Source organism: Cavia porcellus, unplaced genomic scaffold, assembly GCF_034190915.1.
Source record: "Cavia porcellus strain 051 isolate PalLab524CR breed Dunkin Hartley unplaced genomic scaffold, mCavPor4.1 scaffold_9, whole genome shotgun sequence".
Classification (NCBI taxonomy): domain Eukaryota; kingdom Metazoa; phylum Chordata; class Mammalia; order Rodentia; family Caviidae; genus Cavia; species Cavia porcellus.
In genome coordinates this window covers 70,386,267-70,408,740 of record NW_026947492.1, presented here as the reverse complement: position 1 = coordinate 70,408,740, position 22,474 = coordinate 70,386,267, and the positions used below count along the sequence as shown (strand labels likewise).

General features: G+C 43.0%; 1 protein-coding gene and 1 long non-coding RNA gene across 2 annotated transcripts; one reads left to right on the top strand and one right to left on the bottom strand.

Moving 5' to 3' along the window:
• Positions 1 to 15,738: 15,738 nt before the first annotated feature.
• On the bottom strand, positions 15,739 to 20,951 carry LOC134477711 (uncharacterized). Its single transcript, XR_010049859.1, has 2 exons — positions 20,828 to 20,951; positions 15,739 to 19,692 (listed from the first exon to the last, which is right to left on the bottom strand). It is a non-coding gene; the product is annotated as an uncharacterized LOC134477711 (long non-coding RNA).
• Positions 19,824 to 21,550, top strand: Cavin3 (caveolae associated protein 3). Its single transcript, XM_003465251.5, has 2 exons — positions 19,824 to 20,408; positions 20,939 to 21,550. The coding sequence occupies exons 1-2, from the start codon at positions 20,025 to 20,027 to the stop codon at positions 21,338 to 21,340; spliced, it is 786 nt and encodes a 261-aa protein (XP_003465299.1). The 5' UTR covers positions 19,824 to 20,024; the 3' UTR covers positions 21,341 to 21,550.
• The last annotated feature ends 924 nt before the right edge of the window (positions 21,551 to 22,474 follow it).

Genomic DNA, 22,474 nt, shown 5'->3' with positions numbered 1-22,474 from the left:
GGTTCTTGCATCTCCCTTGCCCAAGACTCTAGTTTGTGAGCTACACAGGCAAACTGCAGGGGTTTCTTATGGTAACTGTGCTCAATGTCGACCAAGAAATTATTGCTTTGGACACTTGAGAAGCGTCTTATAGTGGCTTCAATCCTAGAACAAGTGTGGGATTGTGTCAGGATTAAATACTTCAGCGTAGCAAAAGCTTTATTCCTCCCCATAACTAAAACACATTAAGCCTCCAGGAGCCTAAAGCACAGGGTTATTTGCAGGGCATGAAATTAACACAAATTATTGGATGTGGTGGTGTACTCAGCTCCCTGTACTCTTGGGTTCTGTTTCCACAGATTCAATCCAACGCTGATCAAAAATTTGGTAAAATTTCCATAAGTGTATTCCTGAATTTGCCACACACTGAACAGAGTGCTACATGTAACTCAGTGGGGCGATGTGGGGGTCATCCTATGGTGGTGTCTTGTATCTCACAGACCTCAGGTTCTCTCCAGTGTTCATTAGAGCACAACTCTCCTTGTGTCTCCTTCATGTAGTTGGTCTACAATGCCAGAGACCCAACTGAATACATTCAGATTTTTTTCTTGTCATTATTCCTTAAACAACACAGAATAACCACTATTCACTATTAAGATAGTTTGGTATCCTCGGGGGTCCTGGAACTGTTCCCTGTGGATACTGAGGACTGTACAATACCTTCATTCTTGTCTGAGGACCTTGGATGAGTGAGTGGGTGGGAAGCTTGTGTATTTCATTTACCTCTTAAGCTCCAGTGATGCGAGTTCCAGAAATGGTGCAGCCCTGAGCTGAGTAAGAGACCATGAGGCACCCTAACTGCACAGGGACAGGTTTGGGAAGTGTTTTCAACTTATTCAAAGAATGTCAGCAAGCTCCCACCTTGGGAAACTTTCTCCTCTTTGAGGTCCCATTTCTCCACAACCTTGCCACATCTACTCATCTTTTAGCAGCATTTTACAATGTTCTGTTTCGTACATTATCTTTTTGGGGGTGACATGAGGAGTAGTCTGAAGAACAGACTGGGCAAATGATGTGGTTAGCTCTATCCAGTGAAGTGCTGAGTGGTAGAGGTAGGATTCATACTTCCCCATGTGTATTCAGGGACTATTCTTTCTTATCAAATCCATCTGAGTTATTTCATGCTTTAGTCATGCTGATCATTGGAAATACTCAACATTCATACCTATGTTTACTGTGGTACTATTCATAATAGCTGCGAGGCATGGTGGCACATGGCTGAGTCCCCCAGTATTTGGGAAGTTGAGGCAGGAGGATCCCTGTTGGAAGCTGCTGAGCTAGCGATAGCTCACACATGTGTAGCTGAAAGCACAAGTGCCTGAACAGGAGTGCCCGAGGCCACAGAGCACCTGAGAAGTGCCCTGAGAGCATGGAGTGCTGGAGGTGAACAGGTGTTCCAGCCCTGAGAACACAGGAGAACATGGGGTGAAAGAAGTGAGCTAGTTAAGCAAGGGGTGTGTGTGGTACGATAAGTGTAAAAATAAATAACCTGAATGGGGACCGGAAATAGCAGGTGAGGGGATACTTCTTAATGAGTGTGCACAAGGGGGAAAGAAGTGCACTGATAGTAAATTCATCAAGTGTTAAACTTGGGGGGGGGGAGAGAGAGAGAGAGAGAGAGAGAGCGGGGAAAAAGGCATATTAAATTTAGCAAGTTTTAGAGCATGGGGCAAACTCATTCGCAGGAATCACTAAGGTACATAGAACTGGTTGTTGTACGTGTGATTCCTGTATTTATTTTTGTGGACTTACTTTAGAAAGTATTTTTTCTGATCAAATGAGCACAAAGGAATTGGCTCAGATCCGCAGTTGAAGGGAGAAGGTAGAATAGTCACCACCTGCAGCAGAGCATACTCTCTGATTTTGTACAGTTAGACTGGGAAGGAGCAGTGCAGGCGAGGGAAGGGCCTTCCACGCTGGGGGAATGTCTCCTAGTGAATTTTGTTTTACAGTTGAGCCACAAGCATAATTTCTACCTTTTTGGCTCTGAGAAATTTTGTTGCCCCACAGGGTGAAAATGTCTTTTCTCAGGGAGTAGAGCTGTTTTCTTTCTCTCTCTTGCAATTAGCATTAAAGGAAGTCATTGCAAAGGATATGTTGATCTGAGAGGATACCTTTGCTGCCACAAATCATCCACTTGTTTTTGAGTTGTAAGTTTATCAGCAGAATAAATGAGCAGCTACAGTGTCTTGGTGGGAACTTCTCTCAAAGTGTGAGACATTCCTTAATCTGACCTCTGTTCACCAAGGTCCTAATAAATCCTTCCAGGATTTTGAGGCACACTTGTTATAGGTTAGTGGAAAAATTGTAAGTAGTACAGAAGTTAGTAAGTTGATGGTTCAGTAGTTAGAATTTGAAAATGCAATAAATGGTGTCCAGGACCCATAAGGAACAGGCCACATTGGATCAGGCAATTCAAGTGTGTGCGGACGTTGGCCCCTCATATGGGTGGGGCTGCCTTGGCACAAGTTGTTGCTCCGATTATTCACCCTCAGCCTAAAAACAAGATTACTTGTTTCAGCTGTGGAGATTGAGGGCATTTTGCCCAAAACTGATCTGCTGCATCTGTGAGGGCAGCACAGCTGTTATTGGTTCCTGTAACAAAACCTGGTATTTGTATAAGGAGTAGGCGAAGGTATCATTGGGCAAATAGGTGCAGACCTAAAACTAATGTGGACAGTCACCTATTTCAGGAAACTACTACAGTGGCATAGCTTTCCTTAATTTGTCCCCAGCCTTACCCTCCAACATCTAGCATGTCTCTGTCCTCTGGCGAGCCACAAAGACAGCAGGGGCTGGGACCTTAGTCTCTTCTTCATATTCATACTAACTTCTGAAATGGGACTCCAACTTATTCCTACTTTCAGTAGTTTATGCCTGTAATCTCAGGTACTTGAAAGGTTCAAGATGGAAAACCGAAAGTTCAAAGGCAACTTGACAATTTGGCAAGTGAGAGGCCAGCCTGGGTGACTAAACAAGATTCTGTCTCCAAAGAAAAAAACGGAAAAGGCTAAAGATTAGTATAGTATAGTATAGTATAGTATAGTATAGTATAGTATAGAATGTTTGCCCAGCGTGTGTGGGGCCTGTGTAGGGAGGGAAAGAAAAAAAAAGGAAAATATCCAGCATTCATAAAACACTTTTTTCTTTTTAAGTTAAATTTCATTTTGTTCTAAGAATTTAAGAATGAGAGGCTAGGCATAGTAGTACATGTCTGTAATCATAGCACTTGGGAGGCTGAGGCAGGAGGATTGCTGTGAGTTTCAGGCCAGTCTGGGTTACATAAGTGAGTTCAAGGTAAGTCAAGTTCAAGCCAGCTTGTACCACATAGCAAGATTCTCTCTCAACAAAACAAAACAAAGTAAGATTGGTGTGATCAATGAAACTATCAGTTCTGTACTACCATGTGCCCCAGATACCAGATATGGAATTATAGAACTTAATATTTACCCTGCTAGGTTTTATTCTTGGTTTGATTATTTTTTTATCTCCTTACTCCTTTTTGGAATGAAAATGTGTATTTTGTGCTATTATACTTTGGGATTATATAATAATTATCTTTTTGAGACAGGGTTTCACTATGTAGTTTAGCCTGGTCTTGTAGTTCAAGCTAGCCTCAAACTCATGGCAATCCTCCTGACACAGCCTCCTGAGTACTGGAATTACAGGCATGCACCATAATGCCTGGCCTTGTTTTTTATTTTTATAGACATTTACAGCTAAGAGTTTGCTTTGAAAAGCCTTCGATTTAGACCCTTGAAAAATGCTAGGACTGTTGAAACTTTGGAGAATGGATTACTGCAGTTTTGGTTCTACATGGGATAGTAGTATTATATTAGGTGGACTTGTGGTCTTGCTAGTATTGTCTTTATTTAGAGCCTAAATATAGGTAAGGAGATGTGTTTGGTTGTGAATTGCCAAGGGGTCGATTGTGACTATTAATCCTTCTATGTCAACTTCATTGGATTGAGAAATGCTTAGCAGATAAACAGATTAAGCAGCTCCACTGTGACTTTCTACACTGTGCCATGATGTTTCTACCTCGGAGCCTTCCAACCATCTTCAGAAACCGTGAGTCAAATTAAACTTTTCTTCATTTAGATTGTGGGTTTCAAGAATTGTCTCTGAGTGAGGAGAAAGCTGACTGATAGACAGACCTGGCCACCTGCAAATCCCTGTCACCAGAATCAGTGCAGTTGAGGATTCAGGCTGCCTCAGTTAGACTGAGTGTGGGTAGTGCCTAATCCCTCGTTGAGAGGGACCATTTAATATATGTTTTACATTACCTTTCTGCAAAACACGCTGCTGGCCATCTGAAGTGATGTCTATAACTTGTTTAGTCAGTCCTTCCTGACCTGAGTTTCTTCTTCCTTGCAATGAAGATGAAATTTATTTTGGACTGGATGTAATCCTGACTCTGCCTCTTACAGCTGTGGCTCTTGAGTACATCTCTTATTCTCTGTGATGCTCATGGCTCCCTCACTTGGTAGTAAGTGAGAGGAAATAAATTAAAAGAGTGTATTTGAATCTGCTACATTCAGGGAAGTATGTGGAGGTATTTTTTTAATAACATCTATTTACTAGTTTCAGATTGTTTTTCTATTTGTTATGATGTTTTTTTGTAGCATGGTTTATTTTCTAAGGAAGAGAGGACTGGGTTGGATTCCAGCTCTGCTATTTATCAGTAGTGTGATCTCTGGCAGTAACCTAACCCCAATATTTCCTGTCTCCTCACTGTGAAATTGTATTGTGGTATCTGTTTCAAAGGATTGGGAAGATTAATTGAATCAACATACACAAAGGGCTTGAAACTATACCTAACAAAAATCAATTCTGTTAGAAGTCATGAGTAGCTACTTCTCTCTAGGGTTGGGCTGGGGAACAGGTGAAAGACAGCAGGATTTTGAAAAACAAAGTTTGAGAATTAACAATTAGTTCTAGGACAACTTTAGACTTGCAGAGATGATGATTTGGCAAGGCCCAAACTTTAAGGGGACAAAAGGGACACAGCTAATATATGGATTCTAAGAGGAATAAATAGAAAATTTCACAATGTTTTTTTATATTTATATATATGTTTGCAAAATATGTGTGTGAATTTTGTATACACACATACATTTGTATCTAATATATATATCCAGTTATTAAATTAATGTGATTATGTTAGGTAAAGCCATTGAGAAGAAGGAATTACTGAATACTGATACTTTCCTAGGGGAAACACAGAGTTAGATTTTCATTAACCAATCAATATATAATCTTGTTAAATATGTGTATCTATTAAGAAATCTTAAATATATTTTTGATTTTTTAACATTGCACTCATGGTGAACAACATTGTAACTCATGCTTGAACAAAGCTTGTCTACTCATGTACTTTCTCTGCAAAGTGCAGGACAGCCTTGTGCTTAAGAATAGTAGACAACCCCTCAGCACTGTGCATAGAGTCCACTGTAAGCAGTGAAACCACCAACAAGAAGCACAAAAATACAAGATGAACAAATGAACTGAACAGTTGTTTCTCAAAAGAAAACAAATACAGATGGAAAAACACTCAGTATCACTAATCATTGGGGAAATGCAAATCAAAACCACAATGAAATATCATCTCATCCTAGTTAGGGTGGCTATTATAAAAAATAACAAATGCTTATGAGGATGCAGAGAAAGGGAAATACATAGTGTTGGTGGGAATTTAAATTACAGCAGACACAGGCTGGGTATGGTGCCACAGGCCTGTAATCTCAGTACTCAGGAGGCTGAGACAGAAGGATCACTGTGAGTTTGAGGTCAATCTGAGCTACAAAGTGAGTTCAAGACCAGCATGAACAGCATAGTGAAACCCTGTCTCAAAAAGAAAAAAAACAGTGCGGCCATTATGGCAAACAGTACAGTAGTTTCTAAAAAATAAAAAATTGAACTACTCTATGACCCAGCAATCCCACCTATGAGTATATATTCAAAAGAAAATGAAATAATAATAGAAAAGGAATATCTGCACTGCCATGTTTATTGTAACAATATTCACAAGAACTAAGATATGGAATCAACTGTTTGTCCAGCAGATTCAAGGATAAAGAAAATGTAGTATACGATGGGATACTATTCAGCCATAAAATTAATGAAATCTCCTCATTTGCACCAAAGTGGATAGAACTGGAAGATGCCACATATTTTCACTCATTTGTGGAAGCTAAAAAAGTCATTCTTACAGAAGAAGAGTGTAGAACAGTGGTCAGTGTAAACTAGATAGGACAGGGGGTAAGAGGAACAGGCAGAGATAAATACTGAATACCCCAACCCAGTGATATGAGAATTTACTTCTACCACCCAGCACAGTAATACAGTGTACAATAACTTATGATACACTTCAAAATAACTAGAAGAGTCTGAAGTTCTCAACTCACAGAAATAATACATGTTTCAGGAGATGGGAAGGCTAATTGCTTTCACTTGATCATTAAGCATTGTATACCTATATCAGTTTATTGTAATGTAGTCCATAAATATGTATACACATCAGGTGTCAATTAAAAATTTTGAGCCAGACATGGTGGTGCATGCCTATAATCCAGGCAGTTGGGAGGCTGAGGTAGGAGATGACAAATTTGAAGCCAGCCTGGGTGATTTAGCAAGGCCCTATCTCAAAACAAAAAGGACAAGGGATGCACTGGTGGAGCACATGGAAGGCTCAGGTTCAATCATCAGTGTTAAAAAAAAGGAAGAGGAGGAGAAGTGGCCAGTGACACATTGAAATGGTAACATGTTGCATATGTTGTTAAAATTTATTTCACCTTTAAAAAGATTTTTAAAAATGTGACTGTTAGAGAGTTAAAAATTAGAACTAGCACTGAACTAGAAACTTATCTGCTCCTCGAATTATTTGTGATTGCATCACCAGGCAGAAGTAACCAGGGTGTCTACCTACAAGTCACATAAATGGCCTGGCAAGGCTTCACAGATTGCCTGTGGTCCTAGCCATAGAATATGTCCACTATCCTAATTCTTTCTTCTCATTTTGTGGGGATCCAGGTTTGTTTTTTTTTTTGAGTCTTGGTGAGTCTTCCAAGTGTCACCAGGTGGCGCTCCAAGCCGATTTGCTGAGGCTAATTCAAATCCTAAATTAGAGAGCAGTTTTTATTCTTCATTTGAGGTTTCACAATTTTAATCTTGCAACCTTTATAAGTCAGGACCATCTGGACATTACATTTTTTCAGTCTCCATAATTTTTTTTTATTCTGGTAGAAGCAATATAATATCTTTACAAATCTCACAGTGTGGAAGCGTGTATGAATAGATCCCTCCCTCCTTCTCTCCCCCTTCCCTCACTCTTTCCCTTCTCATCTCTCTCTTTAGCCCACAGGACTAGACAGCTCCAGTTCCTAATACAACATCCCGGTGCCTCCACCCCAGAAGCTTTCCAAGCAAACAATCTTTTGATTCTGCTTTGCTGGGGACACGACTCAAGACCAGTTCTCCCTCTTTACCTCTGATATCTCGTGTGGTCCAGGCCCTGGAGCAGTTCTCCATATTCTTAAGCAGAGGGGCTTTGCTCACTATGCTCTGGCCCATTCATGATATGGTCTAGATGTAACTTGACAGGAAGGACATCTTAAAACTTATGCCCGAGCTTTGTCAATTAGCATTTTCATCACCCAAGTTCCCATGGCAACAAGAAGTTGTGATTAAGCTGAAACTCCCACAAATGCAAGTTGAACAGTAGGTGGTAGACTGATTTTTGCCAGTATATTATCGCTAGCGCACTTCATGAATTCCTGCAACACCGTCACACTTAACTGGAAGAAGTCTTGAGAACAAAAAGCTGGGCGGTCAGTCTTAAGTTCCATTCTACACATCTCAGGAGTCATTTGTACCATTGAGCTAAATGGTTAAGCTTGCAGACCTATTAAAATATATTTACTCTCTTTAAAGCCTCTTAACTGCCATACCTGACTGGCTCTGTGAATTAATTCTTGTACATATGGTTTGGCTCTGAGCATCCGTTAGTTCTGCTTCTGAAATCCAATGAATACAAATGGGATAATAGGGTAATTTGTGTTGTACAGAAGTGCTAAAACATGTCAATTGCTCTACCCTGGCATGGAATAGAAGAGCCAATGCTATTCCAGTGCTCATGGTAAGCTCTCTTTGCACAATTAATTAAATTGATTAGCAAACTAAATCCCGTAATTAAACACCATCCAACTAAGGTAGTGTTAAATCTTGTAAATCAAATCATTTCCCAGGTGTACATAACAGGTGGCTCGGAATGGCTTTTGTTTTCCTTGGGCCTAGCCCTGATATACAGGCAGATGTTAGTGCTACGATAAAAGTAGTTACAGAGTTCCAGATAAATACAATATACATCGCCATCTGTCTGAAATGGCTACCAATAGCATGTTGTTTATGCCTGTCTCTCTCCAGTTTCACGTTCATCTGTCTGTCAGTCGAGAGGGCGGCCCATGAGCATTAGGCCACACCATTTCCAAATGATCTGCTCAGCCATGACATCTGGGTGGTAACTGTATCCTTGCCTCAGAGGCTGTAGTTGAGAAATGCCACGTTAGCTTGAGGTAGAGGCCTGTAATACTTTGATAGTGGCTTCTGCACAATTTGAGGAAAACTGAACTCTAATCCAGGCAAGGCGTCCCTGCTGTCAGCATGCACCAAAACTTCTTAAGATTGTATAAAGGGCTTCACTTACTATTGAGTAAATGCCTTCAGCCTTTTACCTTTTGGAATGTTCCCAGACATTTTTGAGGAGAAGTCGACTCCCACATCCTGACAATTGGCTCATCCAGCAACTATTTCCTCCAAAATTCTGGGCCAACTTTAGTGTCATCTTAGGTACATGGTGCATGCAACATTCATCCAACGCATACTGATTCATATACTTGTTGTTACATTGTCTGTCCCAGTCCTTTTCACAGGTGTCTGTAGGTGCATTAGTTTCCTAGGGCTACTGTAACAAATGTCCACAAACCTGTCTTAAAATGACAGAAATGTATTTCTTCACAATTTTGGAGGAGAAAGGTATAAAATCAGTGTTGGTAAGAATGCACACCCTTGCAAAGGTGGAGGGGAGAATCTTTATCTGCATCTTCCCTAATTTATGGTGTCTGCTGATGATCTTGTCTTGTGACTTCTCTCCACTCTTTGTCTCTATCTATATTTACTGCATCTTCTGTGTCTCTGTATCTCTGTCTCCTTTCCCTCTCTTTCAGTCCCTCTGCTTTTCTGTTTTCATTACTGGGGACTGAATCCAGAGCCTTTTACTAAGTTACATCCCCAGCCTGTGAAAAGCTTTTGTTTTAATTTTTGAGACAGGGTTTCACTAACTATCACAGTTTCCTAGGCTGAGCTTGGATTCGTAGTCCTCCTGCCTTGGCCTCCCAGAGTATTGGTATTACACATGGGCATGCCATGCTCAGCCTTCACTCACTGCATTTAGACCTATGCTAAACTTAGGGTATCATCTCAAGATCCTTAACTGCATCTGCAGAGAACCTATTTCCAAATAACGGCACACTCACGGGTCCTGATTTGGAGTTAGGACTTGGACATGACTTTTGGGGGGCATTATTCAGTCTACTAAAACTTGAAATAAAAAAGTTAGTTGAGTGATAATGTGCCTCATTTTTGCCATGCTGAGGCATTATTTTGGGCTCTTTCATCCATATGGATATTTTAATTTTGGGGATTGGTACACATTCTCATTTTCTGCTGCCCCAAACTCACATCTATTTTGTGGCCAGTGGCACGGATCTCCCTATTGTGCAGAGAGGCCTTACCCCTTCCGTAGACAGGATGTCTGTGACAAAGGGTGGAAGGTACTGCTGGTCCACTGAGGCTTATTCCCTGTTAAATGGGCGGCTCTGTCTCTGGCCCACACAGTTACCCTGCAGGGCACTCCAGTTTGTCTGAAAGTGATATCCAGGGTGTACAATGTTTCTTGTATAATGAATTCATTCCACAGCATTCATCCGTTCTTTGATTTTGTTCCATTTACTAATCAGATGCTGTAAGATTATCTTGTTCTATGTGGAAAGGCACTGCAGTGCACAATCTAACCAGCTCTGGACCCAGTAGCAGGCTAGCAGTTTCCTTTCAAAAGGAGCATAATTCTTAGCTGCTATAGGCATTCCCTTAGATAAACCCTAAATACTTTTGCTACACTTTTCTTTAAAAGATCTGTTCTCTAACTGGGCATGGTGGCCGGAGTGACACTGAAGACTGGTTCATGAGTCTCCTCATGTAGCAATCTAGCCTGTGCTTGTTTACAGACAGGGTCTGGGTCTTTAAAAGATAGACTGACTGGGTGTGGTGGCACACACCTGTAATCCCAGCTCTCCTGAGGCAGAGGCAGGAGGATCACTGACATCTATATAGTGAGTTCAAGGCCTGTCTGAATTATGTCTATATTGAGACCCTGTCTTAAAAAAAATCTGTCTCTCTCTTTCCCTCCCTCCTCACATCATCTTGTGGGAAAGAAATTACAGAGATCTCAGTTTCATCTTTCCTTCTGACCTAGAGGAACGAATGGGTGTGTGTGGGCTCAGAAAATCATTCCTCAAAGTGAGGTCCTTGGGCATGTTAAGTACTTTGAACTAAGAGAGATTGGAAAGACTCAGAAGCAAGTCTGTGACCTTCTCCCATCCTCCCGTCTCCCAGCATCTCATTCCCTGCTTCTCTGAGCAATTCACACAGAACACAATTGGTCTTCCCTGAGACAAGTCATAGATAGCTACCAGATCCCCTGTCTCCTGAAGCAAGCTATAAAATTTAAAAAGATCTGTCTCTCTCCCTTGAAGAACCTCACTGTAGGAAAGTTGCTGTCTTTTCTAGGAGCAAGGACTCTGACACAGAAACACCAAGACAGGCTGACAGACCAGCCTTGCTGGGTTTCCCCCCACAGTCTGTCAGCATTACATCAGACCTTTTTATCCAATCATATTTTGTATCCCAGGCTGGCCTTCAACTAGAGGCGATCCTCCTGACTCAGCCTCAAGTGTTGGGATTACAGGTGTGCACCACCAGGCTTTGTCAAAGTATATGGGTTTTTGGATGACTCAAGATATAGAATGTGGGGGCTGGGGATTTAGCTCAGCAGCATAAGCGCCTGCCTTGCAAGCAGGCAGTCGTAGGTTTGATCCCTGGTACCAATAAAAAGGAAAAAGACAAAAAAAAAAAAGATATAGAATGTGAAAGAAATGCAAGGTGTTGGGCTGGTGTGTGGCTCTTGACTAAAAATTTTTTCTTGACTAAAAATTCCAAGATGGCTGACTGTAAAGCCCAAACATGTAATAATTGTTGTTCTTTGTTGTAGTGGAAGGTATTGCATGTGTTTCACAACTTGTCATAGGTTGAAGTGCTAGTATTCCATCTAATTCTTGATAATCTCGATCTGCTGGATCCTTCATGGCCCCTGGACCTAAGTACACACTCATCTGCTTGGATATGATGTTAAGAACCACGATGCTTATTTTTAGTTTTCTGATTTCCATAGTAGTTACACTAACTTACATTTCTACCAGCCAATATGCTAGCAGGATACCTACATGCCCAAGTTTATCTTGGCCCAATTACCAGCCCACGAACCCTTGAACATATAAATAGATAAAGCAAATGTGGTATGTGGTAAATAGAGTATTACTCAGCCACAAAGAAGATGAAAGTGTGTGACTTGCAGAAAATAGATGGAACTGGAAATTCTATATTAAGCAAAATACACCAGTCAGAAAGACCAAAATCATGTTTTCTCATACATGAAATCTAAACAAAACAATTATAATGAAGCAAAACACCCAGAGCCAGGCACTGTAAACCTAGAACTCTGGGAAGTTTGGTAGGGGATCACAAATTGGAACCCAGCCAGGCAACTCAGCAAGAATAAAAAAGTTAAAAAGGGCTGGGGATTTTTGCATTATAGTACAGTGGGCACCTGACTACTGAGAAACGCAGAAAGAAAACAAGGAAGTACAAGCAAAGGCACTGTAACCTGATCTCTCTCTTTCAGAGGTTACCTCTCTGCTTTCACTTAAAGTAAATGACCTTGCCTGATGCTCCTGGAATGGGTGGAGGCAGAGGGCCACCCTCCAGCAGGTAGGTCTTTTTTTTTTATTTAAAGAGAAAAAAGAAAGGAAAAAAAACCCAAACAAAGCAGTAAGAGGGTACAAATAATACAGAATTTCAAGAAAAAAAATATACAGTAAGAAATCCCTAGTTAATAGATTACATATTGTCTTCTCAGAAACAGTTGTCCAAATTACAAAATTAAAGCATACAAAGTGGACATTCATACAGTGAGATTGCAGACAGTTCTGTTCAATGATCCAACAAAAACTCAGTAATATGGTTTTCTATGGTACACACTTAATATACATGCAGTTATATCTTTAGAACACTTTCTTTTCCTCCCTTTTTTACAATAACAATTACACTTTTTTGGTTTTATTACTCCCACAGTTCTTATTACTTTTTTTTGAAGAGAATAAAACCAAATGTGACAAAACAAAACAGAGTCAGTTAGAACAGAAGGATGGGCATAGTACATGATGCAAAAATAGAATACCAGGTGATCAAAAATGGTTACCATTATGGCCTCTTGCTATTTTAAAAAGAGTTGCCTATATCATCAGGTATAATAGAATTGACCAAAACAGTACAGAACAAGACCAATATAACCTACAGGGGAGACCTGATAGTGAAAGGGTTTTGGCCCAGACAGGACACTGTAACCGGTGAAGCCTTTAGAGGCGGAACCAAGGAGCTCCTATCTCCCCCACCCCTAGGAATTTACCTATTGCACCAAACTAGGACCAATGGGCTACCCGTGCATCCCTGATGTCCCTTTAGGTTCCACCCCAAACCGAGACTACTTACATACCCTCACGCCACGTGTCCGCCAGAGAGAAAGCAGGACTCCAGCAGTCGGGGGTTTTGGTTTTCTCTCTCCGTATTCTCAGAATAAAGGCCTCTTTTGTTTTATAATTCTCATCTTTTGGATATAATCTTATCAGATAGGACTTAAAAAGAAGATAACAGTCAAACCATAATGGGCATCATAGTAAATCTTATGCATTCAAAGTGGTAGCCTATCCCCTTAAACTTGATACTATCAAACAAAGCAGAATATATATAGTAAAATCAGACAGAACAAGATGGGGTGAGCAATACTGGAGTTTGTTATAGCCTAGTTTTAACCCTTGTGCCTCGTTTCTGTTCTGTAAGCGCCACTCAGGCCCTCCCCCCACCTTCCCTTCCTATCTTTCTAGGTTAAGTTTCTATTTCCTGAGAAAGCTGTAAAAGCCTTAGGTATCAGTTTCCTGTTACCCCCTTCCCTACCCCTCATCCGGCTACCTGTAATAAAATGTGCTGTTCTTTAAGAAATGCTTAACTTCAAGGAAATTACAGGAAGTTCTGTAAGGACCAAATGCTATCTGAGTCAAAGTTTGCAACATTCCTGTAGTTTTCGGCTTTAAAAACCAACCTTTCTAGCTGTAAGGCGCGCAGTCTCCAAGTTGGCTCCTAGAGACTGTGACGCCAGGCCTGGCCTAAAATAAAGCCTTTGCTCCCCAAATTTTAATTTCTTGCTTCCTTGGGTTTTATTCCGGGGTCTGAGCTATCACAGAGTTCAAATCAGGTTAATAGGAAAACAAAAAAGTTACTATAATATATTCCACTATTTTTTAATTTAGTTTTCCCTTAATTAAAAAAATAAGAAAAAATAAATTTAAAAAAAAGGGGGAAGATTGAGATAAAAGAGGACATAGTAACAGAACAACACAGGTCAGAACCAAACGATTTAAGCATCATTGTGTTTCACCACCAGATAAGCTGACATAATAGTCACCATAGTGTCTCTTTTCTTGAATTATTTGAGTATAACTTTGTATACTATAGCATGAAACATATCAAGACAGTGTGAAGCCATTCAAGAGAATGCAAGAATTACAGGGTATTTAGAACCAGCTAACAGAAAACGAACAAGGGTTTCTATATTATCTCTTTGCCTATAAAAAATTTTGTTTATACTATCACATATAGTAAAATATAATAAGATACAACATGTTAAAACTAATGGAAACAGACGAACAACAGCTTGATGGGACTTTAAAACAAGATGATATTAAATCAGCACCAGCTATTATGATGTCTTGTTTTCTTCAAAATAGCTATTCGTACTGTCACAGACACTAAAATCGAACAACCCAGATTAAAACCATTCCAATTAATGAGTGAAAACATTATATGGTTTCAAACCAATATGATTGGGAATCATGATGGTAGGTCTTTGTTACTGATAGAACTGTGGGGGACAGCGGCTGAAAAGATAAGAAGTATGAAATACAAATGACCTTTATTTTGAGAATGTGGGGAGAGACCCCCCCACCCCCTGGGGTGGGGCATCTCCCCCCTGGGATCTTAGATCTCTCTGTGGAACACGTGGAGTGGGGGCATACATGTAGCTTAGGTTGGGGTGGTGCCTGAGGGGCATTAGGGATGCACAGGTATCTCATTGGCACTCATTTGGTGCCAGGGACAAATTCCTATGGGTGTGGAAGATAGGATCACAGGTAAATTCCTAGTGGTGGGAGAGATGGAGCTCCTTGGTTCCGCCTGAGGCTTTACCGGCAACAGTGTCCCTTCTGGGCCAAATCCTTTCAGTTACATAGATACATTCCAGAGCGGCCCAGCCCTGAGGACAAGTACAGTGGATTCCTTTCCTTTTCCTTTTTGTTTTCCTCTCCTTTCCTTTCCTTTTCTTTTCTTCCCCCCTCTCATCTGCTCCCCAGCTTTCTTCCTTTCACCAAGCTGGGCAGGGTGGTGCAGATCTATAATCCTGTACTTAGGAGGCTGAGGCAGAAGGGTCTTGAGTTTGAGGCCAGCTTGGGCTACATAGCAAGTTTAAACCAGCTGGACCACATAGCAAAGACTCTAAAAGGCCCCCTCAAAATAAAAAATGAAAAACAAAACAACACAGAAAACAAAGTATGGTTTCTTTTTCTTTTTGTCTTTTTTGTGACAGGGTCTCATTATGTAGCTCAGGCTGGTCTTGAACTTGCAATGATCCTCCTGCCTCAGCCTCCCTGAGTGCCAAAGTGTGGTTTCTACTGAATGGTGTTTTAGTTACTTTTCTTGTTGCTGAGACAAAATACCTGATGCCTAATAGTAAGGAAGGCAATGTTTATTTAGCTCACAGTTTGTAGAGGTTTCAGTCCATAATCAGCTGCCCCAAAGCAGGGTTGTGTGGGAGAGGGGCAACTGTTCACCGTGGCAGAAGACATCAACAAGAGCAAAAGGGGGAAGTTGGCTTCTTTTCCTCTCTTATATTGTGGACAGGTTACCCGCCCTAGGGCAGGACTAGCACTCATACTCCCACTGTCAGCACTAGACAAACCAATCACAAACTCCAGCTTCTGCTACCTCCAAAAAGTACCCCCCATGACTGTGTGAGGCTTTAGTGGGACATGTAGACACAAATCATAACAAATGTGCATCATCGGGGCTGGGGATTTAGCTCAGCAGCATAAGCATCATGACTTGCAAGTGTGTGGTCGTGAGTTCGGTCCCTGGTACCGGTAAAAATACAAATATTAACAAATGTGCATCGTATTTTAATTTGAAAAATTCTGTCAAGCCCCTTTGGGGTCTGTTTGTCATAGTTTCCCAGGGTTACCAAAACAAATTACAACTAGGTGGCATTAAACAATAGAACTTTATTGTCTCACATTGGAGGCCAAGAGCCTGAAATGCACATGCTAGCAGGATCACATTGCTTCGGAAACTTATCAGGGAGGATGCTGCCTCATCTCTGTTAGTTCTGTCTGCCCTAGGTGTCCGTGGTTTGTGGCAGATTAACTCCAATGTCTGCCTCTGCCATCACATGTGCTGTCTATATGTCCCTTCCTTGCTGATGAGGACACCAGCATGAAGGGCCAACCTGCTCCACAGGACTTCATCTTAACCTGATTCCATCTGCAAAGATTTTCTCAATACAGTTGTTTTCACTGGTAACAGGGGCCAGAAATTGAAGGTAACTTTTTTTGGGTACACAATCAACCCACAACAATATGGTTCTAATTTCTCTGCTTAGGGTTTGAGGGAGTAAATTCTGGCCACATGTCTGATTTATACAATAGAAATCTTTAAACTGAGATTAGGTTACATTGCCTTCTAAGTATTAAAATCTTTTAATTAAGGGACCTTTAGGCTCATATGGCTCTAAGAGCTTTGGGTTCCTACATAAGCCAATTAAAGCTTAATGTACTGTTTTATCTCAATCTTCCCCTTATTCTTTTCAAAAAAAATTATTTAGTCATTTCTTATGTTTGTCTTAATTAAGGGAAAAAATTTTAAAAATTAGGATATATAAATAGTAACTCTTTTTGATTTCCTATTAACTTGTTTTGAAGTCCTGTAATACTCCCACGATCTTGTTTTGACTGATTAGACTCTGTTCCATTCTGTATGATAGTATCAAGTTTGAGGATATAGGCATCTACTTTGAAGGCAATAAGATTCACTAAGATGCACATTCTGGTTTGACTATTGTCTTCTTTGGAAGTCCTGTAATGTTTACAATGCCTAAGTTTTATTGGTCTTGTTCTCTACTGTTTTGTCCAACTTTATAATATCTAATGAGATAGACAATTCTTTTTAAGGAAACAAGAGACAACGTTGATAACCACTGTTGATAACCTTGTACTCTGTTCTACACCATGTGCTATGTCTATCCTTGGTATTGACTGACAGCTTTGTTTTGCCATATTTGACTGTATTCTCTCCCCCCAAAAAAGTAATAAGCACTAAGGAGTAATAAAATCCAAAATGTGTAAATTTTGTTGTAAAAAAGAGAGGGAAAAAAAAAGAAAAAGAGCTCTAACGGATATAACAGCAAGTGTGTTTAGGGGTGTTAAATAGCTGACTATATCAATGTTTTTGGATCATTGAACACAGCTGTTTGCAGTCTCCCTGTTTGAATGTCCACCTTGTATTCTTTGATACTGTGATTTGAGCAACTATTTTCAAGATGATAATATGTAATCTATTAACAGGTGATTTCTTACTGTTATGTTTTTTTTTGTAGTTCTGTATTACGTGTACCCTTACACCGCTTTGTTTTGTTTTGTGTTTTTCTCTTTTTCCTCTTAAAAAAAAAAAAAGCTTAATGTAAAGAGTAAAACAAAAGTAGAAATTTTACCAGTCAGAAACTACCAACTGGTAGCTAGGTATGCTCGTGCATTCCTGTAATCCTAGCATTTGGAGGCTGAGGCAGGAGGATCACTCCAAGTTTGAGGCCAGTCTCAGCTGTATATTGAGTTCAAGGCCAGCCTGAACTACATGGTAAGACCCTCATCTCAAAAACCAAACCAAACCAAATCAAAAATTAACTTCTCATCAGGGACTTTTCACTCTAACAAATCAAAGAATGCTTACTTCCATATTCAGTCTATATAAACTTCTGTCCATGCTGCCGCAGTAGAGCTCTCCAAACCTCTTTTGGTTCTGCATGCTGCCCCACTCGTGAGCTGTCCTTTACTCAAACTCTTAAAGTTTCTAATGTGCTTCAGTTTATCTTTTAAGAAAATATATCATTCTGCAGCCTGGTTTTCTACCTTCTTTTCTCACCTGTATTGTAAGCTACAATGTGGCTTCTTCCGAGAGACTCCATGTTCCAGGTCTCTCTCTGTTGCAGTGTTTTTTCAGGGATTTATTGACTAAGAGCATTTTTCTGTGCTGTCCCTTGTTACTTTTAGGTACCTCGTGAGTTTCCATTTTCCAGTATTAGCCAATTCCTATGGATATAGAGGATTTGAGGAGACTTAGAGCACCATCACTGACTGTACTGCTAAGTTTCAAAGTTGTCCTTGTTCCACATATCCAGAGAGGAATTTAACAAGTCTTTAGAAATATTTGTTCAAGTAGTTCTTGCTTTCAAGTGTGTTAGGGTTCCTCACCCCCATTCCTCAAGGCTGATGGTTCTTCAGGTAGTAGACTTCATGTAATAGATATCTTTGATTGACTACTGTAATTGTTTGGATTTTAAATGTCGCCCAAAGGCTCTTGTGCTAAAAGCTTGGTCTGTGGTGCTATAGGGAGATGGGGTTCAAAAGGGAGGAATTAAGTCACTGGATGTTTGCCCTTGAAAGGATCTTGTGACCCTGTCCCCTTCCTCTGTTTTTTGGTTGCTCTATAGGGTCCTCCCATCATGATATATTGCTTGACACAGTACAGTGGTCAAAGTTATTGACTGAAACCCCTAAAATTGTGAGCCAAAGTCTATTTCCTCTTTTTTTGGTACCAGGGATCAAACTCACAACCCTGTGCTTGCCAGGCAGGCGCTTATGCTGCTGAGCTAAATCCCCAGCCCTATTTCCTTTTTTTAACTTGTTTATCTCAGATATGTTTTTGGTCTTTTTTTTTTTTTTTTTTTTTGGTACCAGGAATTGAACTCACCATCACACGCTTCAAGGCAGGCATTTATGCCGCTGAGCTAAATTCCCAGCCCTATCTAAGGTATATTATCACAGCAAATCTTACTGACATAACCACCCATTCCTAGCAGTTTCTGGTTTTTATATAGATATATGTTTTTCCTTGTGTACCACCTGTGTGTTCCTGGGGAAGCTGAACTGACCCTGTTTCCGAAGTGGACCTAATTTGTTAAAAGATATTCTATTGGCTCTCTTGTCAGTGATTCATTAAGGAACTCAGGCATAAGCCCATCCATGCATGGCACTTCCTGTTGCTATGCAATGCAAAGGAAGGCAAGTGGAAAAATCGTGCTATGGTTTAGAACCACAGTGTAGAAGCTAGGAACCAACTTGGCATCATAAGAGATATTTTTCAAAGTAATGGCCTTTGCATTTCCATACTTCTGTGTAGTCAGGCCTTGGGTTCCTTTGGGCCTATGTTACTATCTTTCAGCTGTTTTCAAGTGACCTTCACAGGCTTGGTGAGGAGAGGAAAAGGAACAAACCTCACCAAGACGACAGAGTGCTTGGACTACAGATTACAGTCTGCTGTGCACAAGTCCTGAGATGTTTTCCAAACTAACATTACAAATTCACAGTTCACATCAACTGACTCTGTTCCCTCTTTCCCTCTCTACAGTAGCAAAGCTTCACTCTATTTCTAGAGAGGGCAAGGATGGAGTGGGGAAGCCACAACCAATCCACATCAAGGCAAAGACCCCTGCCTACTAGAACACTTGCAGTGGTTTCAGAGGCAGAGGTGTCTTGCCTGTCCTCCAATCTCGAGATGCAGGAGCTGGGCCCAGCTCAGTTACATCCATGAAACACAAAGCAAGAGAAGCAGAGAAAGAAAATATGATAATGCTACTCAACAGGAAAAAGCAAAGCTTGTGGCCAAGCCCCGGTGATGATTCTTAGGAAAATACCATTGAACGTCCGTCTGCCAGCTCACACTTTCAGCCTGTGTAGTCAGTCACAAAGCCAGGCCTCGGGCCTAGACGGTGCAAAATCTGTGGCAGAACATTTCAGGGCCTCTGGGTCCACCCAAAAACCTGTAGCTCCAGTAGCGTGTGAGGTCAAGGGTGGATGGCGGTGGATTCCCCGGTTATCCCTCTACTGTGCTAACACAAGCGGTTTCTCTGCCCACTTCATGAAAGTTTCCGTGACTTGCCTTTTGCTGTGGGGAGAAAGAGGCACATTCCAGAAAGAGGCACAGCAGGCAACTGTGTGGAGGAGGGGCGCTCAAACTCTAAGCAGAGGATTTGCTGGGGGTGGCAGATTTGCTGGGGCAACCTGTTTCCTGGCAGTCGGACTGGGCAGTTGGTGCGGCTCCAAAGGACCCCTTGGCCGACATCCCACCCCCTGGCTCTCTTCCCTCCCTCCCGAGAAGGCCAACTCCTCCCGCCTGAGTCATGCACGGCGGGAGCTGGGGAGGAGCCGGGGGAAAAGCAGCTCTAGTCCAGAGCGCAGCCAGCGGCCGCAGGAAGAGCAGCTAAAGGGGTCGGGACTATGGGGGAGAGCGCGCTGGAGCCGGGGCCTGCACCTGGGACGCCTGCCAGTGGCCCAGTGCACGCCGTGACGGTGGTCACCCTGCTGGAGAAGCTGGCCACCATGCTGGAGGCGCTGCGCGAGCGGCAGGGCGGCCTGGCTCAGAGGCAGGGCGGCCTGGCGGGCTCCGTGCTCCGCATCCAGAGCAGCCTGGGCGCGCTAAGTCGCAGCCACGACACCACCAGCAACGCGCTGGCACAGCTGCTGGCCAAGGCGGAGCGCGTGGGTTCGCACGCGGACGCCGCCCAGGAGCGCGCTGCCCGCCGCGCCGCCCAGGTACAGCGGCTGGAGGCCAACCACGGGCTGCTGGTGGCGCGCGGGAAGCTGCACGTCCTGCTGTTTAAGGTCAGTGACCTCAGGCGCCCCCTACTCCCAGTCTGGGGCCTTTTCCCGTTTCAAGCCCACCACTTGGGGACTGCCCCCTCCCACCCGCCTCCCACGTCCACACTTCCGACTCCAGGAGCCGCCAGAAACTGTGGCACAACCTACCAGGGCCGCACCCACTTCTCATCGCAGCCCCACCCCTGCCCCGTGCGCTTGAGCCCGCCCGGGGAGCCTTCAACTGCAGCTAAGGCGGGACCGCAGGAGTTGATCCAAGTCCCTGCCCGTCCCCAAAGGGAAGCAGCGTGGGTGGAAGTGCATTCCGCGACAGTTCTCTGCACCCTGCGGCTTTTGCACGCCACCACTGTAGGTCTCGCGCCCCACCAGGGCCTCATCTACTCTCCAAACTTGTGTGGTTCACTCGCAGCCCTCCCCACTCCTACCTCCCACGGCCGCCTACAGGGTGGGGCGGCTTCCCCTGAAGCCTCTGCGGAATGACTGAGGCAAGTCCTTAGGAGGGGGCTCCCGGGTCAGTGTTGTGTCGTCACTTGCAGGAGGAGGCTGAGATTCCAGCCAGCGCCTTCCAGAAAGGGCCCGAAGCCTTGGGTCCGGCAGACCAGTCCGAGCTGGGCCCGGAGCAGCCGGAGGCCGAGGTTGGAGAGAGCTCAGACGAGGAGCCGGTGGAGTCCCGGGCCCGGCGGCTGCGGCGCACCGGTTTGGAGAAGGTGCAGAACCTGCGGAGGGTCCTTTCGGGGAGGAAAGGCCCCGCAGCGCCCCCGCCCACGCCCGTGAAGCCGCCTCGCCTGGGGCCCGGCCGGAGCAGAGCGAGCCAGCCGGAAGCCCAGGGTGAGCCGCAGTCTGCGCCCCAGCCAGAGCCTCCGCTGGACACCGAGGAAGATCCCGGGAGGCCTGGGGCTGCCGGAGCGGCTCCGCCCCAAACCGAGAGTGCGGCCTGATAGCCAGCGCTGCCTGCCTCCTAGGTGCCCACGCCTTGTCCCAAAATAAATCCTTTTCAGAAGGCAACATTCACGCCCAAATAAGGAGCGAATGCTGCATCCACCACCCTGCTCTGTCCTCCCTCCTGGCTTTTTCAGAGTGCGTCCTTGGAAGCAGCCAGCAGCTTACACCTACTTGTGCTAACGGTTAATAAAAGTAATTTCTTCTAACGCAGACTCCACTCGAGAGGGCAAGGGCCAGAGTGAGGAAGAGGGTGGGGGTCTCTGCACCTTCGGCCTCAGAATCCCGGGCTCTCCCTCCATGGTACACGGGAACATCCTGCTTTCCAGAACATGTTTCCTTAAAACACACAGTCGCGTTTTTCTTTTCTTTAATTTTAAAAAAATTTTTCTTTCATTTTTAAAAAAAGCACCCAGTACAGTTCTTTGGTGTAAGGGCTCAAAAAATGTCAACTAGTAGTTTTTCCTCTTAGTCTCTTCCTCTACCATCTCTGAAAAGTTAGATCTTGCAAGATTCTTTAATCAGGGACAGGGAGTTAGATCGGTCAGGAGTTGGATCCTCGGTACAAACAAAAGGATTCTTTAATTAACCCCCGTTTTTACTCTAGTAGGTACTTTCTGGTTGACATCACTCTAGGTTTCTCCCCTAGCTGCACACACCCAGACCACTGCCTCCCTCCCACCCCTACTATTAGGAATTTAACCCAGGGCCTTTGCACTAAGGTATATCAGCAGCTCTGTCCAAATTTGTTTGTTTGTTTATTTATTGCTTTTGTGTTTTGAGATAGGTCTTGCTTTGTAGTTCAAGTTGGTCTTGAATTCATTATGTAAACCAGGTTGACTTTGAACTTGGAGTGGTCCCCCTGCCTCAGCCTTCCCAGTGCTGGGATTACAGATGTACACTACCTTGCCTGCATATTTTTTTTCTCAATTTTTCAAAAAGTTTGAAAGGAATCCTCATAAATCACTAACTTGGCCAGGCTGGGATTGAATTTGTGATCTTGCTTGCTGAAGTCTCCCAGAGTACTGGGATTACAGCATGTGCCACCAAGCCTTACCCAGACTACCATTTTGAGCTCCAGTTGAAAAGTACCCCAAAATGGCAATCTGTCTTTTAACTTCTGTTTTATTTCA